This window comes from Podarcis cretensis (assembly GCF_951804945.1).
Source record: "Podarcis cretensis genome assembly, chromosome: 1".
Lineage (NCBI taxonomy): Eukaryota > Metazoa > Chordata > Lepidosauria > Squamata > Lacertidae > Podarcis > Podarcis cretensis.
This window is the reverse complement of record NC_137170.1, coordinates 30614546-30634524: the sequence shown is the minus strand read 5'-3', so window position 1 is coordinate 30634524 and position 19979 is coordinate 30614546. Positions and strand designations below refer to the sequence as shown.

Genomic DNA, 19979 nt, shown 5'->3' with positions numbered 1-19979 from the left:
CTAAGCTGTATTTAAATAAACTTTGTTAAATAAAATGCTCACACAAAATATTGGTGAATTCTTTATTAAGCAGAACATAGCTAGATTTTGTCAAACAGTTTCTCTCTGCTTAACATGCATTGTTACTTAAAAGTCAATGTAGGATCTGCTTCTCTTCTTCCTCCCTACCCACATGGTACCCAACTTCGTGTTAATTGTTCAAGGTGTAAAAAAAGTCATGTCTGGAAGGGAAGTATTTTGGGGGGAGGTAATTAAAAATGTCATTTAAAATTTAATATCTACAAAAAAATCTAGGCTATATGTACATTATTACCAACAGAGGCATAGGAGCACAGTGCAATGTAAGACTTAGAACTTGTGGCTTCGAGGGCAAGTCTAGGGCTATAAAAATATGGGCCACCATTAGCTTAGAGACCAATAAATTAGCCTTGAGCTTCAGGCTCCATATAGTAGGTCCTGCCTCCACTTTCCTCCTAAATCTGACCACCTCTATAGTTGCACATAAATGCAGGAGATACTTTTAGGGCAGGGGTTGCTGAAATACTGGCCAAGGTCGGCACATTTGGCAAATGGACAACACAGGGAAGGTTTGCATATTTCAGTGCACTTTTGTTTGTGGAAAGTGTTTTGGTAGTCATGTCACTTCTTGGCACATCCCAGCTGCTCCAGAAACACACTTGCCAGCTGCCATAGATAAATAAGTTAAGTTTTCCATTAGGATCATTAGCTTTACAGCAGCCCTGTAAAAAAAGATCCATTTGATCAAGTCAAGCGCAACACAGAGGGGCAAAAGCAGCTCTTAAACCCGGCATGGGCCCTTTCAACCTTTTTCACAAACAAACAGAGCTCAAAGCAGCAAATCTAAAAATCACACCATCAAACGGAGAGTAAGACCACAAGAATGCTTCATATTATAAACCTCCCAGGATGTATGTTAACAAGCAAATTTCCCACATTCGTTCTGATATGATGAAGCCAGCCCAATGTAAATCACATTAAGATTTAAATGATGGAACATTCGTTTCACCCTCAATGAGGTGACCGTCGGTATTTACTGCTTTAGGGAGAAAGTATAAGCCCCTTGATGAAATATACCAACTATCACCATGAAGGTGCATTATTTTAATCTTTTCTGTGGAAAATGTCAAGTAGATAAGTGTGTGCAAGGTAAAACATTGTGTGTGAACCTACAACTCTGGGAAACTGGGATAAGAATTAGCTGTCATCCTACACCACTTTTAGCTTGATAGATTGACCTATCTACATGTGAACAGACCCTGTATCATCTTAAATTACTAAATGGAAGAGAATATCTGAAAACAATTTCTGTTCTTTGGATAAGTTTCAGTTGTGCCAAGCACCAAAACATTTTAAAGTTGGGTTTTTTTAAATTAAAAAAAGAATAGCATTAAGCCTAATTAATATTTCTCCCATTGCCCCCCAATGCAAACACAGGAAGTGTGCATCACTACTGCAGACACTGCAGAGATTTCCACTTTCCTTTTCAGACATTAAAGTACAAAATGCACAACACAAGAAATCTCAAGCGTGCAAGTGCATCTTTCAGCATAAGCATCCTTTAAAATATCCACCAGCAGGAACCTGAGCATTTCCCAATTATGTGCATTTGGAAAAGACAAGCACTGGAAAGACAATGTCTGTTTTCTCTGCAACACGCCGTGTCACATTGACTCTAGAACCTAGACCAGAGTACAAAGAATGTGGGGAGTGGGGGGTGGAACAACCTCTCAGGAAGTACATAAGCTACATGACTCAAACCCTCATTTTCAGCAAAAATAAAAACAATTAGTTTTTGGATGGTCCCATATATTTCAAACTCTGGTCCCAAGGCAACCAGACTCACAGCAGTAGGTAGCCTTCAAAGGCTCACCCCTGTTTTAAAAGTGAGGGCAGGGGTGGATAATCACCACGGAGGGGCAGCTGAGGAAAACCACAAGTTGCCAGGTGGATACATAGCCCTGTATGTTGAAATGTGGTCTTTGGGGCACGAAGGAAAACAACTGCTAAATACACCAACTATATATCTTTGCAGGCCAATGTGGATTTGACCCCTGCAATGTTTGTTCCTTTCCCCTTGCTCTCTATGTTTGCCCTTGGGGGAGAAATACCTTCCCTCCAACATATTAAGGTTCAGAGACCAAACATACCCTGCCCCCACACCACCACCAAAAGTGATCTTTCTTGGGTATTCCAGGTCTTTCCGTTTGTACGTGAAATTCAACATGCAAGAGCATGTCAGCTGCTACTGATAATGTGGGTTTCAGAGAAGCGTAAGGTTCAAGCTCGCTTGCTCCAACACAAGCAATCTGTTATTTGGTATAGTGAGGGCTGCGATGTTTCACTGTCCCCTTCTGGATAAGCTGTCTAGATTATGAAGCCAAGCAAGTCTGGAGTGCAATCTTGATATTTTGTAATACTCTCTTTGGCAAGAAATCAGTTCTTTCAGAAGAAGACCACCCAACGTCCTGCAATAAATACAATTTTACCTGCTTTTCCCAAAGATTGATCATACAGGCAACAAACAGCCCTTTCAAAACCTAGGGAAGTTGTTGTTCATGCCCATCAGCCATATCATACCACATTGTAGGTTGAGTGTGGGAACCGTAAGAATCCCCAAACCGATGCTATAATCTTTCCTGGAATGAGAAGACTTGGAAAATATTGGTGTGTGGTGGGAGACAGCATTAGAATACAAGAGACATGCTGACACTGTGTCAAATAAATCTTATGTTAAATATCGGATGCTGGATATTCTGATATATTGGTCCCACCTGATACTGGCATCCAACTCTACCAAAGGATACAAAGCAAAAGAAAAACAGCAGATGAGGCATTTGTCTCCTGTGTTTTCCTTCTTCCCTACCCATCACCCAAAGCACACACAAAAACCTTTCCTGGGGAGTATCACGTTGTCCTCCTGTACAGTTTAAGTATTCAGTTCAGCTTTCAGACATACCACCTGACCTCATTCACCCAGCTAAGTCGTCTAGTTCCCCTTGAAGATGTTACTGAAGTACTTCTGATAATGCAATCGTGGAAAATGTTAACAAAAACATGCTTAAAAATGGCCTGCATTTATTTCATACACCCGCTTTCCCCTCAAAGTAGCTTTGTATCATCCTAAGACTGTGTGTGCACACACATGCACATGGCAGCATTCGTACTTATGAAGACAGAATAGTTGATTATTATTTTTTAATGAAAGCTTTTCAGCTGTTGAACTAGCAGTATGCCAAACTGCATCCCCTGATGTTGGGATGAAGTCAGTTGAGTGCAAGGGCAGGCAGTTCCTTAGCTGAATCCCAAGGAATGGATTTTTAAACTACTGAATCCTTATATTTGGTCCTGTCTAGGGAAGGGAAATCCAGGTCATTGTTGGAACTCCCAACTCTCATCTATCAGCATGGTCAATGGCCAGAGATAATGGATGCGGTGGCCATATAACATCTAGAGGGCCACAGGTCCCACAGCAGTCCTGGTGTAAACTATGTTAGGGCAGCACCACTTTTATGAATGTTGGAACAAACACCAAAATATCTTATCACTGCACTTGACATGTTTGCTGCGGAAGGCACTGCCTGGAACACCAATGCTTCCTGAAACAGCTATGCATGGTGCCGCCCGTAAGCAGTTTGATACAGAAACATAGGGTTGTCATTCCCAGTACTCTCAGTAATCCTGGGCAGAAGGTCTTAGGAATTATTAGGATATATAATATTATTATATCGTGATCTGGCATTGACACAGATGGAGCATGGTGGCAGGTCCCCAAAAGAAGCATAGTTGAGATCTAGTTGAAATGAAGACCACTATTTCCAGCAAAGCCAGTTTATAGTGAACACATTTCAAGTTATTTGTGGGATACCAATAATTTAGGTGAAATAGAAACTTTTAGATGCTATTTTGACTCTTTCCCACTTCCTGTGCATTTGGCTCTTGGTGCTAAGGCCACACGGCTCAGTATATACAGCATAAAATTATTATTTTTTTACTGTTAAGTTTCAAAATATCTAACATGTTCAACACATGATCAAAAACTCCATGCCAGCATATGACTTGGAAACACAATTGCAAAATCTTAGTTCTGCCTTTGTTTCAGGCCTTGGCAAGTGGCACTGCACAATATTAGCAACTACAATCTGTTCTTTGGTCAAGTATTATTATTCGTTAATTCTGAATCAGACTTTGGAAATCCTTGCCCTGACCTAGCCGAAGTATTTGCCTTATTGAGAGGCTAAGCAGAGGCTCTTTAAGCAAGCTGGCAGATCTTCAGCTGCTCAGAATTTTCTACTGTTACGCATAATCCTTTGCAATAATTTACTGGAAATGTACAAGTGGGGAGGTTTCCTCCATGCAAAGAGTTTAAAAAATTACGTGGTTAAAGAGTATGAAGTTGAACCATGGATACTCTGACTTCATAATGCATATGTGTGAAAACAGCACACTGCACTTCTGCCAATGAACAGCCTATATATGATTTCTAGTAAATTAAATAATAGCCATTGTAACTGAATTCACTGGAAGACATAGTCAACGGCAACTATTTTCTTAGTTTAGTATGCTTCTGAGAATCAAATTCTCCAACACAATTTTTCTAAAAAGTGAACAAGGCATATTTCTTTTTTGCTTCCAAGGCTATTCTTAAATATTTTGAGGCAAATATCCAAAGATCAAAGTATTTTCATATTGTGCTAATAAAATGGCTGCTTCCACTCGCACAAAGAAACTCACCAGACTAATAGTCTCATTCCCACCCCACACCTTTGTGTATTTGGGAATTGCTCTTGATACACAGATTGCTACAAAAGCAACTTCAAAAAAATACATACACGTTTAATGGGATTTTGCCTTGTGCTGCCTACCTTCTGTGGCCACAGCAAACACCTAATTGTTATCAATATAGCAAGAGCAATTCAAGTATCACAAAAGGCCCTCTGAGGAGGCAGACCATCAGCATTTAGGTTTCGAAGAGCTGCATCATTAGCTCTGCCAAAAAGTAGAGCAGGAATATGTGAAAGGAGGAAAAGGAAGGTGGTTTGGAATGCTACTCCCTCCCAATCTGGTTCTTCATCTGACCACACACACACACACACACACACACACACCCCAGAGCTAAAGGCAAACACTCATGAATCCAACAAGCAACACGATAACTTATCCTGGAAACTGGAATTGTGGGGACACCTTGGAGCTGAAGGAATTCTATACAGGGAAAGGGAAATGTCCACAAAGTTCTATCCTGCTCTGAAATGTTATTTCCTACTTACTATAATGAAGGAACACTTGGAACCCAGTTTGAAATATCAAGATGGATAAAGGCCCTGGGAGGATTCCTGCTTTGACCCTTAAAGAACTGACTAACAGTCCTTAAGAGGCAAGTCAACCACCACTGTAATAATAAAGACCAAAAAAAAAAAAAAAAAAAAAAGCACTATTTAAAGGGACAAGGAAAAGACTTTGGTTGATTATTTCATGTTAAATATATTCAAATTAGCTAGCTGTCAATGATTTCATCAGAAGCCTTAGCTGAATAAACTGGCTGGTCTTGCACTCTCAAGGAGGTTTGACTGTAGTCATGAAAAAGGAAACGTCGTGACAGAAGCATTGCAGCATCCTTAGCAATGCCCACCTTGCAGTGCGATGGGGAACACACTCACTGCCAACAGTGGCCGCCGCGATCTCATCGTGACAAACAAATAGGGAATCAGCATTTTAAAAATGTAAGCCAAACTCCTCCCTAGGGCAAGACTTTAAAGCAATAGGAAGAAAAGCCAGGTTTTGTTTTGCTTTTCACAACACACCAGTTCTAGCTGTTGTTGCCACTTCAGTTTTGTGAGTAAGAAGTCATTCTGGTTATGCTAAGCAGTCCGTCAGTGTTTGGTTCAAGAACCTTGGTCTTTGAGCCACACAGAGTTCTGAGGAGTGTGCCTTGTCTATCAAAAGACAGGGAGAGAACTCAGTCTTCAGTCTCTTCGTATGTTGTCTCGTCAAAAGGACGGTCAAGGAGAGGTACCAGTCGATGCCGGGAGTATTTCAACTGCAAGAGGTCTCCAACTTCATATATTTCCTTTAAAGCCTGGAAAAAGAGGAATATCAGGTGCTTTTTTTCTTTTTTTTAAGGATTGCTGCATGAAGAAAAAGTGGGGAATCACAATGGCTAGGATCTAAAGAGATGTTTTGCGCTCATGCAAGGGGATTGTACTAGCACAATTGATTTCATTTACCTTTCTGCTTTAATCCATGGCTACGGAATCTGTAGCCCCCCCCCCCCCATCAGATCCTAGATTTAAATTCCTATCAGCTCCAGCTAGCATGGCTAAGAGTCAGGGACCAGAAGAGTGCAGTATTCCAGAAACATATGGAGGGCCACAGGTGCCCCATGCTTGCTTTCGACAGCCAATCTCATGCTCTAAACTGCTTTTGAAACTCGCTTAGTTTCAAAAGGAGATCTGCATGCAGCCCAGGGGAGCGTTTCAGGCTGAGAAAACTCAAAACTGGGCTGCTGGCCTAAGTTGTCTTCTTGGTAGTTTTTTTTTTTTTTTTTTTTTTACATTTATCTCCAATATTCTGTTTCTTCTCCCTGGAGATGGTGAGCCTTCTAGAGCAGGCTTTTTTCTTTCTGTATGGCAATAAGAACATAGCTGATGGAATAATGAAGTACTAATTCTACCATTATTGAACATAACTGCAGTTCAATCCCAAGCTGTGCCTCATTTCTTTATTAAATTATATCCTGCCCGGGTATGGAGGCTGCCTTTAGCAGCGGCGGCAGCCATGGTGGTAGTGGGAGACAAATAAACATTTTTTTTGGGGGGGGAATTAAAAATAAATAAATTATATCCTGCCCTTCGAAGCCCAAGGCAGCATAAACAAGTGATAAAACAACAAAAGCATCTTTCAAAATAATAATAAATGAAGTGGAACCTTTACACAAAACATAATGGCAAAGGCCAATGAAGTCATTGCATTTGTAGAACAACTTGCACTCACATAGCACAACTTCCCTGTTCTCCTCACTCTGCACCTTCCCAAAGTCTACTCTGGCAGGTCATCTAACCCTCCTGAACAGATCTGGAGAGGTACCAGAGAGCAGAAGTTCCATGATTCCTATTGATATGAAGAAAGCTAACCAGGGCTAGATTTGCATGTGTAAGGAATGTGAGCTGAGTTCAATTCTGGTACTAAGGACAATTTCCCGGGTTCAGAATGTGCCTAGAGGCACCCTTGTTCTTTAATTCTAGCAATATTATGCCTTTTGCACCTGGCTCTGGCTGGTAGACTTGGGGTTCTAGTAAAAAACACAGAGTGGCTCTAACAACCCAAAGCTTGCCCAACCTGGTTTATACCTGCCACTAGTTCCAATGTGGATAGAACTTAAGTTTGCTGGTTTGCTAAAGCTTCTAAAGCTCTAGTAAGGAAAAACCAGTAGACACACAAAATTTCCTCCCTAGGTCAGCATACATATGTTTATCTAAAGCACAAATCCTCACCCCTTCTTTTTCCGCAACTCTCTTTTATGAAGTCCATTCTTCTCCAGGAACATTGTTTGGCAAGTGTGAGGAAATAACAAGTTTCCTGCCCTACCCACAATTCAGTAGCTCTTATCCCCACACAACCTATGTGGCCCCAATAACTGACAACAGAAAGTGAATAAATGAGTGCCATATGCCAAGAAACCTCAAGGTTTGAGAAAGCGCCCCCCCCCCCGCCCCAAACAGAGGCCACATAAGCTCTGAATTCAAGTAGGGGCGGGGGGGGGGGGGAAGGGTAGAAATTGCCAAACACTGTCTAATTGTGAGCATATTTTAAGCACAGCTTTAGCAAAAGGCAACATGTGGAAATAATTTGAGGTTGAATTTCTGTTGAAAGAGTCCGTTAACTGTTATTCTTGAACTCAGATTTAGGATTTTATTAATTTAAAACAAAGAGAAGCATGTGACTTGCAAAGACTACAAAGGAAATGGCATGGCTGAACTCTGACTTCAGGAAAGTGTAATATATTTTTCATCACTGAAAAGAAAGCACCAGCCCACAGGGATGCAAGTTACGAGAGGCTCTGCTCTGATCCAGGGCCAAAGTATTTTCAGGCAAGCAAGTTTTATTTATATTAGAGTTATACATTGTACCAGAGAACCATTGTCCATCATGTGGGTTGATTTAATAAGGAAGCATTACAAATATCAGGTTTAAATTTTTTTTAAGAGACCTCCACACTCAACACAGAGTAGGTAGGGAGAGAAAAGGGAAAAAAAATGAGAAAAGATGTGCTCTCTTCAGCCAGTAAGAGGAAGGTACATAGACCAGCTCTGTAAGGTCTCTTTTTCGCCTTAGTTAAGCTCAGGAAAGCTGCTCCCACTTCCTACCTGTCAGCACTTGTGATCATTTAGAAAAGACAGTTCAGATCAATGTTCCAGCCATGCTCAAAATGCGGAACATTACCGATTCTGAAGGAAGAAAGGCTCCTGTTTCCATAAATCAAGCTACTTTGGTAGTCTTACCAGGGATTTAAGTAAAGTGATACAGCCTTCTTCTGTTCCAGTGTGGCACTACGCAGTGAGTGCTGTCCTAGTTTCGGGAATCCCATTTCCCACCTCAGTCCCTCAGAACCACAGCCCAACCCATTCAGCAGGGTCTCTTCACCCCTTGTGGAATATTTGGAGTGGGGGGTGCTGCCAAGGTGACGAGGGGTGGGAAAATCAACTTCTGTCAGTCCTGTTACATATGGTCCTCTGAATTCAATCCATTTGGAGGACAGGTAGGTTTCTGAACAGGACCATCACTTTTTAAATAAAAATACTGTAACTTTTCAAACCTATGCAAACATACTAATGTATGAAACACAGGCATATTATGTACCTACAAGGGTCTTCAGAACTTCTTTGCATGGGCTGTGTTTTTCAATGACCCCAGGTGTAACGTTGATGCATATTCCCTCACTGCATTTCTTGTTTGGCACTATATTGCTAAAGATCCTGCATAGTTGTTTTAGAAATAAAACTCACTATTTTCATATACCTGTTTAGACATTAGAATGGCCTACAACAGGCATCCTTTGCCATAAAAGTAGTGGAGCTTATTGATCTCTTACTTACTGGGTCTGTTATTACTCAACTTTCAGATTTTTGGGCACCTGAATAAATGGAGGTATGTACCCTCCAAAATCCACTTCTTGCATTAAGATTTTCTGTAACAAATTTAATAAATAATAATATAAAAAATCATTCATTTACTCTACAAAAGTAGTACACATTCAGCTCCACTTGCTTTCATGTTCTTCTCGTTGCTAATTCTTTTAATCCTGCAAATATGCAGCACCATTTTTTATTCCTGCACATTTTTATCCCATGTATACATACAAAGGTTAGGTAAGGCACCATGCATTCAGATCAGTAACTGTAAAGTTAATCTAAATTCAAACTAACAGATGGCAATATTTTTAAAATAGTTTCTGAAGTAAAAGAGAGGGGGGGAATTCTCAGCAGTTACTAAAAATTGTAGCAGCCTTTTGGCAATACATTAAAACACAGTGATGCTGTGCATACAGTCTGGTGTGTAAACACAAAGCACAATAAATTTTAAACATATCATTTAATTGTATTTAGCTCAACATGCTTATAAGCAAATTACGCAACCTCTTTCCAAATGCAGTGTCACAAAGTCAGAAATGTTGTCTAGAACATCTTCATACAGCTCTTCTCCTGTCAATCAACAGTTTAATAATACCGTGGCTGATTCAGAACAGGGCCTCTAGCGTCATACCAAGGGTCAGAATTTCCCCCCACTTAGACTTATAAACCAAAGCAGTCTAACTTAGGTTATGCAGTGCCCCATTGCAATCATAAGAGAATGCAGTAACTTTAAAAACACCAGAATTAGGAGGACACTGGTCCAACCTAAGCACATGTCTCGTGATGTGCTGCTCCTGACCAGAAGATTTCTTTCATACTCAACTGCTAAGACTAGTTAAAAGATGACAGAGCAGGGACAAACTTGAATACTTACAATATCAAGTATCTCTTTGGTAAGCGCTGCAGATAGACAAAATCTGGCTCTGGATTCAATGATCGGAGTGGCAGGAAAACCCACGACCACAACGGCTATGTGCCTTTTCAACATCTCTCGTCCAAATGCACTGTGAAGGAAGCAAGACAAGATTAATGAAGCAGCAGCAGCAGCAGCAGCAGCAGCAATACAAGGCCTATGCTGCTTGGAGGCGGGGGAGGGGGTAGGGGGGCTTTCGTGAAGAATGCCTGGGAGGCCACTGTTCTGACTGCTTGCCTTAGAAACACACAGCGCCTGCATACAAAGGTCTCTTTTGTTCAGTCCGGAGGTGGTCTTTCTAGAAAGGTTTCACTGTATTAAGTTCACACAAAGCTGAAAGATTCTATTTGGCAGGGGCTGGTCTTTTAGCAGGCTACTTCTAAATGGATTTGTAACTTAAACTTGAAAGTATCTTTGATAGAACACAGAAACTCCAGCTTTGGAGCTCACTCACTAAGAATTCCACCACCACCCCTCCCTTGCCAATTGCTATCTGAGCAGGCAGCTTGCACTGTGCAGAAATATCCAGGAATGCTCTGTGATTCCATGCAGTGACAAAAAACAAGGCAAGTAGGATGTGGAACCGGGCAATAATCCAGCTTCCCAAGAGTCTGGGAGTCTAACCTCCTACAGAAGTAGCTTCATATATCCCTGCTCCCATAAGTCAAATGTCAATTCCCTAACCGTTTCTTCTGCTACTGCTGTAGCACCAACTATTTTGAAGGGAGTTGGGTATACATCCAATTGTTACTACTTCTGCTAGAGCTAAACGATCACTATCTCCCTATATAACCTACCCGATTTTTGCTGGCATATACAACATCAAAGGTACAACAGGTGAGTCTTCATTTCCATAGATGATGAAGCCCATTTCCTTAAGCCGTCTTCGGAAATACCTGATGTTCTCAGCCAACTGTTGTATACGCTGCTTTCCTGAAAGGGAAAATCAAACGAATTAGGTTTTTGTACCTGATTCCAAAATCACATTTTGATGCCAACACAGGTGAAAATAGCTTGAGAAAGGTGGAAGCACATATTTTTAAAAAAGAATTATGAAATGCTATTATCTCCTGCCTTGGAAAAGGCTTCAGTGTGGCCAAGATTATATTGACTGGAGAAACTAACCAGCCTCAGGCATTAGAAGTAGAAGACATGAGTGGGAAGAGTGGAGAAATCCCTCTAATTCTCCTTCAGCAGGGACTGAAGGGGTTCAAATAACAGCTTAGAATGTAGAATCACTATCAGCCTCAGTTTCCCATCTGCCAAGTGGTTAATGGATGATGCAAGGTCTCAACTTCCAGGATATGGAAGGTTACAAATCAATCCCCATTTGGTTTATAAGATTCAGAAATTAAAATCTGAGATTTTTTATCATTAACAGCTCTTGACTATGAGACACCAAGAATATCTGTATCATAATACTAGATGGATTTCCATGCCTATGAAAAAAAGACTATGGCTTAAATAGGTTTTTGACATCTTTGGAGGACAAAGACAAAGACTTGTGTTTAACTTCACTTCATTATCCCCAGGACTTGCTGTCCTTTAGGTTCTTGAAGTGCCTGACCCAGATAGAGATAGAAAGCTAGATATCTGGACAACCCCTACAGCACCTTCACCACTGATCTGTCAAGACTAATCTTGCAGCTACTTATTCAAATTATAACCAAATTTGTTGTGATGTGAAATCACTAGTATGCAACATTAGCCACATTTTCCCACAGAGAATTGCATTTGCACTTGTTGAATAAACTAACAGATAATTAATGCATGTTTCTTGGAAAAGGCTGGTATTTTAAATAATTTTGCAGCAACAGAGGATTTTCCTATAGGAAACTGATGGTAAACCTTCAAATCCAGGAAATAAGTGGCAGAGAATAAGTAGTGTGTCTGCCATCCTTTTAAGATGGTAGTCCAACCCTCTCTCTAATGGCAGCAAGGACCACCCATAGGGAGCACCAGGGTTCAACGGCAACAAATACATTTCCTCTGAACTCATCAAAGCCAAGCATAAGTTGAATTCTTATTCCACAAACAAGCAAGGGAAGCCTGCAGCACCAGTGTTTGTTTTAAAGCCCAGCTAGTCCTTTGATGAGAAACTGATTTCACTGGAGGCCATTAGGGTTTAAAAGCAAAGTAATCACCCACAGAGGATAACAAGATCTTCCTCCCTCTACACTTGCAACAAGGCTTTTCAAACAGGCATCTGTTTTGTAACTATGCGACATCCCACCCTCTTTCTAAAGCTTGTGATTATACTACTAACGTTGCATTCTTTTCCAATGCCTATTTCTAATGTCATCTGTGAAAGGAAACGGATATTAAAAGTTTGTGCATCTGCTTATGTTTGTGCACTGCATAATAATTCAACAGACCTTTTTAGGAGGACAAGATTAGTTTCTATGAAGTTTCAAGTGTCTGTTCCTTTACATAACACATTCAATTCACAAGAAGCTTTATTGCTGGTAAAAAGTGAAGTTTTGATGCCAAGGTACAAACATAGGTTAGGTCACTAAAAGTAGATGAAAAACTTGTTTTTAATATAGTTTGCAGCCTTTTTAAGTACACAGCTCTGATTTTGAGCACCCAGCAAAAATACAAAGGTGACTGGAGGAGCTTGAAAACAAATGCTTGCTGTTTGGAGATGCTGAGGGAGTAGAGATTGCCACGCATGCACTTAGATTAACAAGCTCTGAATGAAGCACTTAAAATATTATTCACTCTCCTTCCATGATGACAGATTGTCCACGACACCATTATGCTGAAGTGGCACTTAGCTCTGAAGCTGCCGCTTTCCTGCCCAAGGCATCCAAAACTAAGCACTATCCCTATCAAAAATCTCATCAAGCATCTCCCAGGGTTGCTTCTAATTAGTTCACACATCGCTAGGGTTCAGGATGTGCACATGCAAGGGTGTGGGAGTCTACCTTAAGCTCATGTATCATCTTCTCTCACAGTATGCAGTGCCTTTAAGGTGAACTGGACCTTACAGGGACAAAACACCTGTGCAAGGGGGTATGCAAGCAAAGAGGCAGACTTGGCTAAATAAGGCTACTCATATAAGCTCCAGTTTACATTTTACAGTTTACATTAATGGTTCTATGTGGGTTGGGGAAAGTGTACTATTGTGAATGGCGGTGTGTCAGTAGCTAAGATATTATTTTTTTCACAATCATAGCCACACTATGTAGAGTAAATGCACTCTAAGCTGTGTTTGGTTGGATTTGGACCCAGTCTTTTACAACTTGCACTCAAACCATCCCTCATGGAGTGTCAGCTACAACTCTCCAGTAAACCACAAATTCTATAGTTTCACTGAGTGAGAAGTGGCCATCGCAAGTGTTGGCCATCAACTAGGGAGATTCGAAATGAGATTAAACAAATTAGGTAGATAGATAGATAGATAGATAGATAGATAGATAGATATCAGAAACAATATGCCTACAAATGCCAGTTGCTTTGGATCGTAAGTGGGAGAGTGGTATTGAACACATGCCCTGTTGGTGGGATTCCCAGAGACATCTGCACTTTATGGTGAAAGGTAGGTAAGAAATCTTATTTAAAAGAATAAGAAGGCCAGTGAGCTTGAACTTCCCACTACTGCTTTAAAAGCATCTTATTCACTCTTAAGAGTCAAAGCAGCTTCTGCTTGTGACAAGTACAATGAAGTTGACTTTCACCACATCTTCAATTTCCAGGCAATTGTAGCATTATATAAAAACACTCTAAAATAGCATCTGGTTGCAAATAGTAGCAAGGGCCATGAAAATAAAGGGGGGCGCCTTCCATTATTCCGTTTCAAATTTAAAAACAACAGTGAGACTAAGTATAACAGACATTTTAGAACTTGCCATTAAATTCAGAGGATTTATATTCACAGCAGTGTTATTAAGTATTAATGCAAACATAAATCTGTCAAACATGATAAACTCTAATCGAAACAAAATAAAAAAAATCCTTCCAGTAGCACCTTAGAGACCAACTAAGTTTGTTACTGGTATGAGCTTTCATGTGCATGCACACTTGGTATCTGAAGAAGTGTGCATGCACACGAAAACTCATACCAATAACAAACTTAGTTGGTCTCTAAGGTGCTACTGGAAGGATTTTTTTTATTTTGTTTCGACTACGGCAGACCAACACAGCTACCTACCTGTAATGATAAACCCTAAACAGTGAACAGCAAGTTTCCATTTAAGAAGCATTGCTGTGAATATTCCAAGTACTATTCTACAAGTATGAAACCACCACTTGCAATATCCCCGGTTTCAAGAACCAGACTAGTTAAGAAGTATTATCTCCATTTTATGGGAGTTTAACCATGTTGCCATTAAGTGGAATACATATCAGTTTTTTGGCTTGAAACCAGCCAAAGGTCTGGCAATCCTGTGACATTTCCTGCTCCTGGAAGCTAGACAAATTGCACCAATTCCCTCTCCCACAGTCTCCTGTGCCACCATCCACACTGATGGAAGATATTCCCCACCCCACCCCCCAAAAAAATCCCTTGAGAGAATTTTCAGGGGTTACAGAAAGCAATGAGCAAACCCATTTGTGAGCAAGAGGCTCTGAACACAGAATTACACTTATGTGATCTCTAGATTCAACACGTTTTTAGTTTGTAGGTATGGTGGCAAATTAAAAAGAATCATTACTTTAATCAATTAAAGACCCAAAATTAGTAAAAATTATCAGTGTCAACAGATGATCATATGCATGGAAAGGCCATAAGGAGCCAGATTTATGCCACATGATCAAGCAAAACAATTTTTACCTTGCATCAACTGGGCCTACTGCGGAACACTTATATTTTCACTAGTCTAGGGACAGCACCTATTATGACAATTATTATACATATACTTTACTAAATCTAGTTAGGTTCCATTGCTAAAACCACTATGAGCTCATCCAGGTTAGGTGAACAATATTCAGTTTTGCCCATTTCCCATACAATTTCAACTTTGTGGATTTTTTTAAATAAAAAAAAAAACCCTATGCACTCCAGAGGAGTTCACCTGAAAGCTCAATTGTTCCCAAAGAAAATTAAGATGTAGTGGAAACAAGGTTGTTTAATAGCACAGCCTTTTCAACAGTGTGAACTTGAAATCCAGCGTTTAATTTTTATTATGTGTGCTGTCTGTCAGGGCCAGGGGGGCTCATAAAACACTAATTTCCTGCAAATTCAAGCTTCAGGCTTCTACCACATTTGCCATTTTTAAAGTGAGTGTGTGCTGTCTTCAGTTTTACAAGTAGCTGGCCCACAGTTTAATCAGAAATTCACAATGGAATCTGGGACATTATGTAAGTACGGATCAAATAAAAGTTAATATGGATTATTACAAGAGAAGGCACATAAGAAAAACGTTTATTCGCATTTCCACTGTAATTCTGGCCACATTCAACCTAACAAGGCTTAGATAACTCTGGCTGCATTTATATGCTTTCCTGGCTTTGATTTGAGAGAAACTGGGGGAAATTGTTTAAACATTTATTCGGGGTGGGTGTGGAGAAGATGGCCACAATTCTTAAGGCCTGCTCCATAAAGCTGCTGGCAGTTGAATGACACTACTCTCTCTCCTCAGTTACCGGGAGAAATTGGCACATCTGCTTTTCTTGGGTTTAGTGCTGCACAAAAGACAATGGAATATAGCATGTATGGAGTCACTGACAAATCTAGCTGGAATGCAAGAGAACTGAAAGAACAATAATGGGCTAGTCCAGGTTTGTACTCAATTTAGAGCTAGGTGGCATTGAGTGGTTATTTATTTGGTACAATTTATACCATAAAAACCTCAAATAATTACCAAGAAAACATAGGTAAAATCAGCAAAACTTTAAAAAACAAATGTATATTGCATTTCTGAGAATAACTGCCTATGTCAATAGGAAGAGCATTTCAAAGCGCAGATGCTGCCCCACTTAAAGATCCAACTCCTCTCAAATGGACTTGCAAATTATATGACACATGTAGAAGTCAAAGTTCTGCTGGTCAAAGTGGTAGAAGAGGCACACATGGGGCAAGGCGAACCTTCAAGTAAGCTGGCCCCAAGCTATTAAGGCTTTACAGACCAACAGTAAAACTATGAACGTAAAGTAACAACTCACCAGCCATTGCAAATCTTTGAGCAGAGGTGTACTATGGTGATGGAATCTCATGCCTATTTAAAGCTCATCAGTATTATAGGTGCATAGTACCATCACTTTATCAAGAACTGTAATTAAAGTATTGTGGCACAAGTTCTTGGATGTGACAAATGTTCCTGTTTATGCAGAATTCCCGAAAGACATACACATATCTTCATACACAAGTATAAACCAGTTGTGTATACAAAATATAAACAAGAAATCCTGGTGTAAGTGAATGTACTGCTTATTAGGAGTTTGGTCCATCGGGCATGGGACAAGCTTCAGCTACAACAACTAAAGGGCGGGGCGGGGGTTCTGGCCCCAAGCACTAGATGAATTGGGAAAAAGGAAACCACTTGCCAGTAGTTTTGAATCTCTTGGGGTAAAAGAAATGCCTACTCCAAGAACCAGATACTGCTCCCTGTATGACTAATACATCATGGATTCCTAAGGTTGGCTAAAAGAGCTGAGGAAGTGTATTCTGTATTTGGACTGCATTTACAACCAGATGAATAATGCTTTAGGCATGTTCTGAAAGCCAGAGGAAATGTAAGTTGGGTTTTGTGACCAAAAACCCCCTGCTCCGTATAACTCTAATTCATTTCTAACTTGGGCGTCAGAAGACAAAACTCCTTTGATGCTGCTGCAAATAGATGTGAAACTTCACTATTTGTTCAAAGAACAGAATACCGTACCCTGCCCTCACCTACAGATACACACACAGACCATGTGCCCTCCAGATCTGAACTTACTAAATGGAGAGGCCATATAGCTTTACACTCTAAAACCAGAAATCTGGCAACATCAGTGTGTTGATGGCATCTCCAAATCTTTGGAGACTCATCTGATAGCTTTACATACTTATTCAACAGGGAGACATTGACCCACACTAGAAATTGTGACAGCAGGGGCCCATTCTAAACTAGACACTTTTCAGTTTGGTTTGGCACCAAGTACTTACACAACTCCAAAACTTCAAGTGTTCACACCTTTAGAAGGGAGGAAGATTGGGAAAAACCAAAACAACTTGACCTCGCTCATGTGACCTCCTTGGCCCAATCAGTGAGACCTTATTGCCCTTGCCTACATGGCCTCCTTGGCTACAGGCCACCCCATCAGGTGCAAAGGTTACCAGATGCCACTGGAATACAGCATATGTGGGGACACTGGGGTGAGGTATGTGTACCTCACCTCCTCCTTACTTTCAGCCCACACATTCAGGCAAGTAACCCAACAGGGATTAGGAGAGCTCTTTACAAGTTCTCTTCTGCTGAACACAGAGCTCCACGATGGATTACTTAACTGTGATTCTCAGAGCAGTCCTGCAGAAGCACGACTGTCCAAAACTCTTCAAATCTGACCACTAGGCATGCATGTAGGACAGGCAGGTGGGATTAATATGACAAAATGGACAAAAATATTTCAACTAGATGCACAAAAACTGATTTAAGAGAGGTCTCTATTTCTGTAGAAACAAGGTGGCTAAGTATATGTCCTGAACCTCTGGCATAGAACTAGAAAAAGCTTTGGAACCCATGCTCTAGCCTGAAGGAATGTATCTTGGCAACTTTGCCAGCATTTTCTTTCCAGCCAACGGCTTTGTTTCCCCTTGGTGAAATCCAAGAAACTGCAAAGGTAGCTGAAAATAGAGGCACGTTAAGTACCAAAATGTTATAGTTCCTGTGGTTCACTAATGTTTTATGCTGGTTACGATTTACATGCTTTCCATACAACTGGCTCTGAAATCAGCAGGCACAATGCACAGTATCAGTAACATTGCATTTCATAATTGATATTATGGTATTATGACACAGTTAGTGCTGCTCTCCACATGTTGAAAGCACTGAATTTTCAAAGTCAGTTCTAAAAGCTAGCTTTCATTTCTTTTTTGACTAACCTGTGAAAATGTACTATTTATTATTAGATGGTATAATGCATGATCAATAAGCTAGATTCCTCATACCTTTAATTCAGAGCGATGCAAACCCCTGATCTGCCATGCTGGAGAGGGGCCTGGATGGGACAGAGATGTTCCAGCCCTGTCTGGGTTCACTGGTGGGAGCACTCTACCAACAGGAGAGCCCCAATATGCCCCCACCCAGTCAACCAACTCTTCCTCTTGGTCTTAATTATGCAGAGTTGGGAAAACTGTAACCCTCCAGCTCCCATCAACCCCGATTCAACACAGCCCAAATGGTCAGGGATTACGGAAGTCCCTATCCCTGATCTAAAGCAAAGCTAGAAACTCATTAGCACACTGTGTACTTTCATACCCTTTAATCCTGCCAGTTGAAAAACCAGAAGTACTTAATCAGTTGCGTACATTTGCTATCTTATCTTTATTCTTACAGAAAGTCCTCCCTAAGCAACTAAATTACTGCCTCAATGACAGCATACAGCCAAGGAGTATGTTTCTCTGACAATACCCTCCCATTAAAGACTGTCAAAAGAAACTAACTAATGGGTTGGATGAGTCCAGTTATTTGTCAGAAATGGTGCTGGGCATGCATGCTAAGCTGTTGAGGTGCTAGCCAATGAATCTAATAGTCTGATAAAACTCAGAACTGTCAGTGTCCACCATGCATTTTCATGCCCAGAGGGAATCAAACTAGCACCTCCTCATTACAACCAAAATGCTCTTCTGAATTTCAGCACAGCTTCCAAATTTATTTTAACCTCCGGCCAATCTCCCTATACATGCCAAAATCCACAGCCACAAAAACAAGCAAAGCACTGATCAAAAAAGTTTCTCTACCCAACATTTTTGAAACCTATAATGAAGTATACTACTTGAATCACAAAAGTTCAAGTCCAGGACCAGATAGCATTTACTTGCAAGAAGATATGTTTTAGTACTAAACCCCCTGCAACATCCCACCTTGTGAGAACTCTTCATTTGGAACTGCCAACTGTGCTTGCAAGAGACCAATCTTACTCTGCCCATGTAGAAATTATATCCTTAAAGGAAACACACAATCATTCCACTTCAGTCTGGAAAGAGATCATCCATCATCTGTATTTGGACAATGCCAACAAGCTCCCCAGGCAAATGGTGCCTCTGGGGCTGGCCAGGGGGTGCTGGTTGCCAGGAACTGAATTGGCCTCTGAGTAAGCAAGCAAGTGGGCAAGGAAATCCAGTCAGCCGGTCCAACAGCCCTTGCTGTTGGGAATGGACAGATAAGTCCCAGGCCCCTGTGGGGCAGTGTGAGGAGGCACCTCTCTATGGGGCAGCTCAGAGACCAGGGATGGTGGCAGCTGCTGCCCAGACGAGAGAGGAGAGGAGGTTGAGGAAACACTCCACAAGGGAGGGTGTTCGAAAAAGGGTGAGAGGCTGCCAGATCTGCAGGCAAGGGGGTGACATAACTGGGCTCCTGAGCCCCACTGGGGTGCCGCAGAAAGAATGTAGTTGATCAAGGGAGCCATGGACTCAAAAAGGTTGAAAACGTTTGCCTCATGTATACCACAGTGAGACAGTAGATAGCACTAAGTGGGATTTAAAGCGTAGGGGGTGTAAAAAAGTGGCATTTTTGCTGCACACTCTTCTTAATCAGATATTTTCTGCATAAACACTAATGTTCTGGACCTCCTCCAACCCCTGGGCCACTTTGAGAGGTTCAGCCACCTGATATTTTTATGACACCAGGTGACAACTTCAAAGGGTCTCACTGTCAGCACCACAACAAAACTTGCTTTGTCCATTTGCTGTGCCTGCAAGCAGCCTTTTTTCCTCTGCAGACCAGCAAAGGTGTCTGCAAATCATGGGTATAGCCAAGGGGGAGCAGCTGTCCCCC

General features: G+C 41.0%; 1 protein-coding gene across 3 annotated transcripts in view; it reads right to left on the bottom strand.

Moving 5' to 3' along the window:
- Positions 1–48: 48 nt before the first annotated feature.
- SPTLC2 (serine palmitoyltransferase long chain base subunit 2) overlaps positions 49–19979 on the bottom strand; it is a 63672-nt gene continuing 43741 nt past the window's right edge. For all 3 annotated transcript variants that reach the window (XM_079972243.1, XM_079972242.1, XM_079972244.1), the window contains exons 10-12: positions 10860–10995; positions 10024–10153; positions 49–6097 (exon numbers count right to left, since the gene is read on the bottom strand). In XM_079972243.1, coding sequence (XP_079828369.1) covers positions 5978–6097; positions 10024–10153; positions 10860–10995 — 386 coding nt within the window. In that variant the 3' untranslated portion in view covers positions 49–5977. The remainder of the gene's footprint in view (positions 6098–10023; positions 10154–10859; positions 10996–19979) is intronic.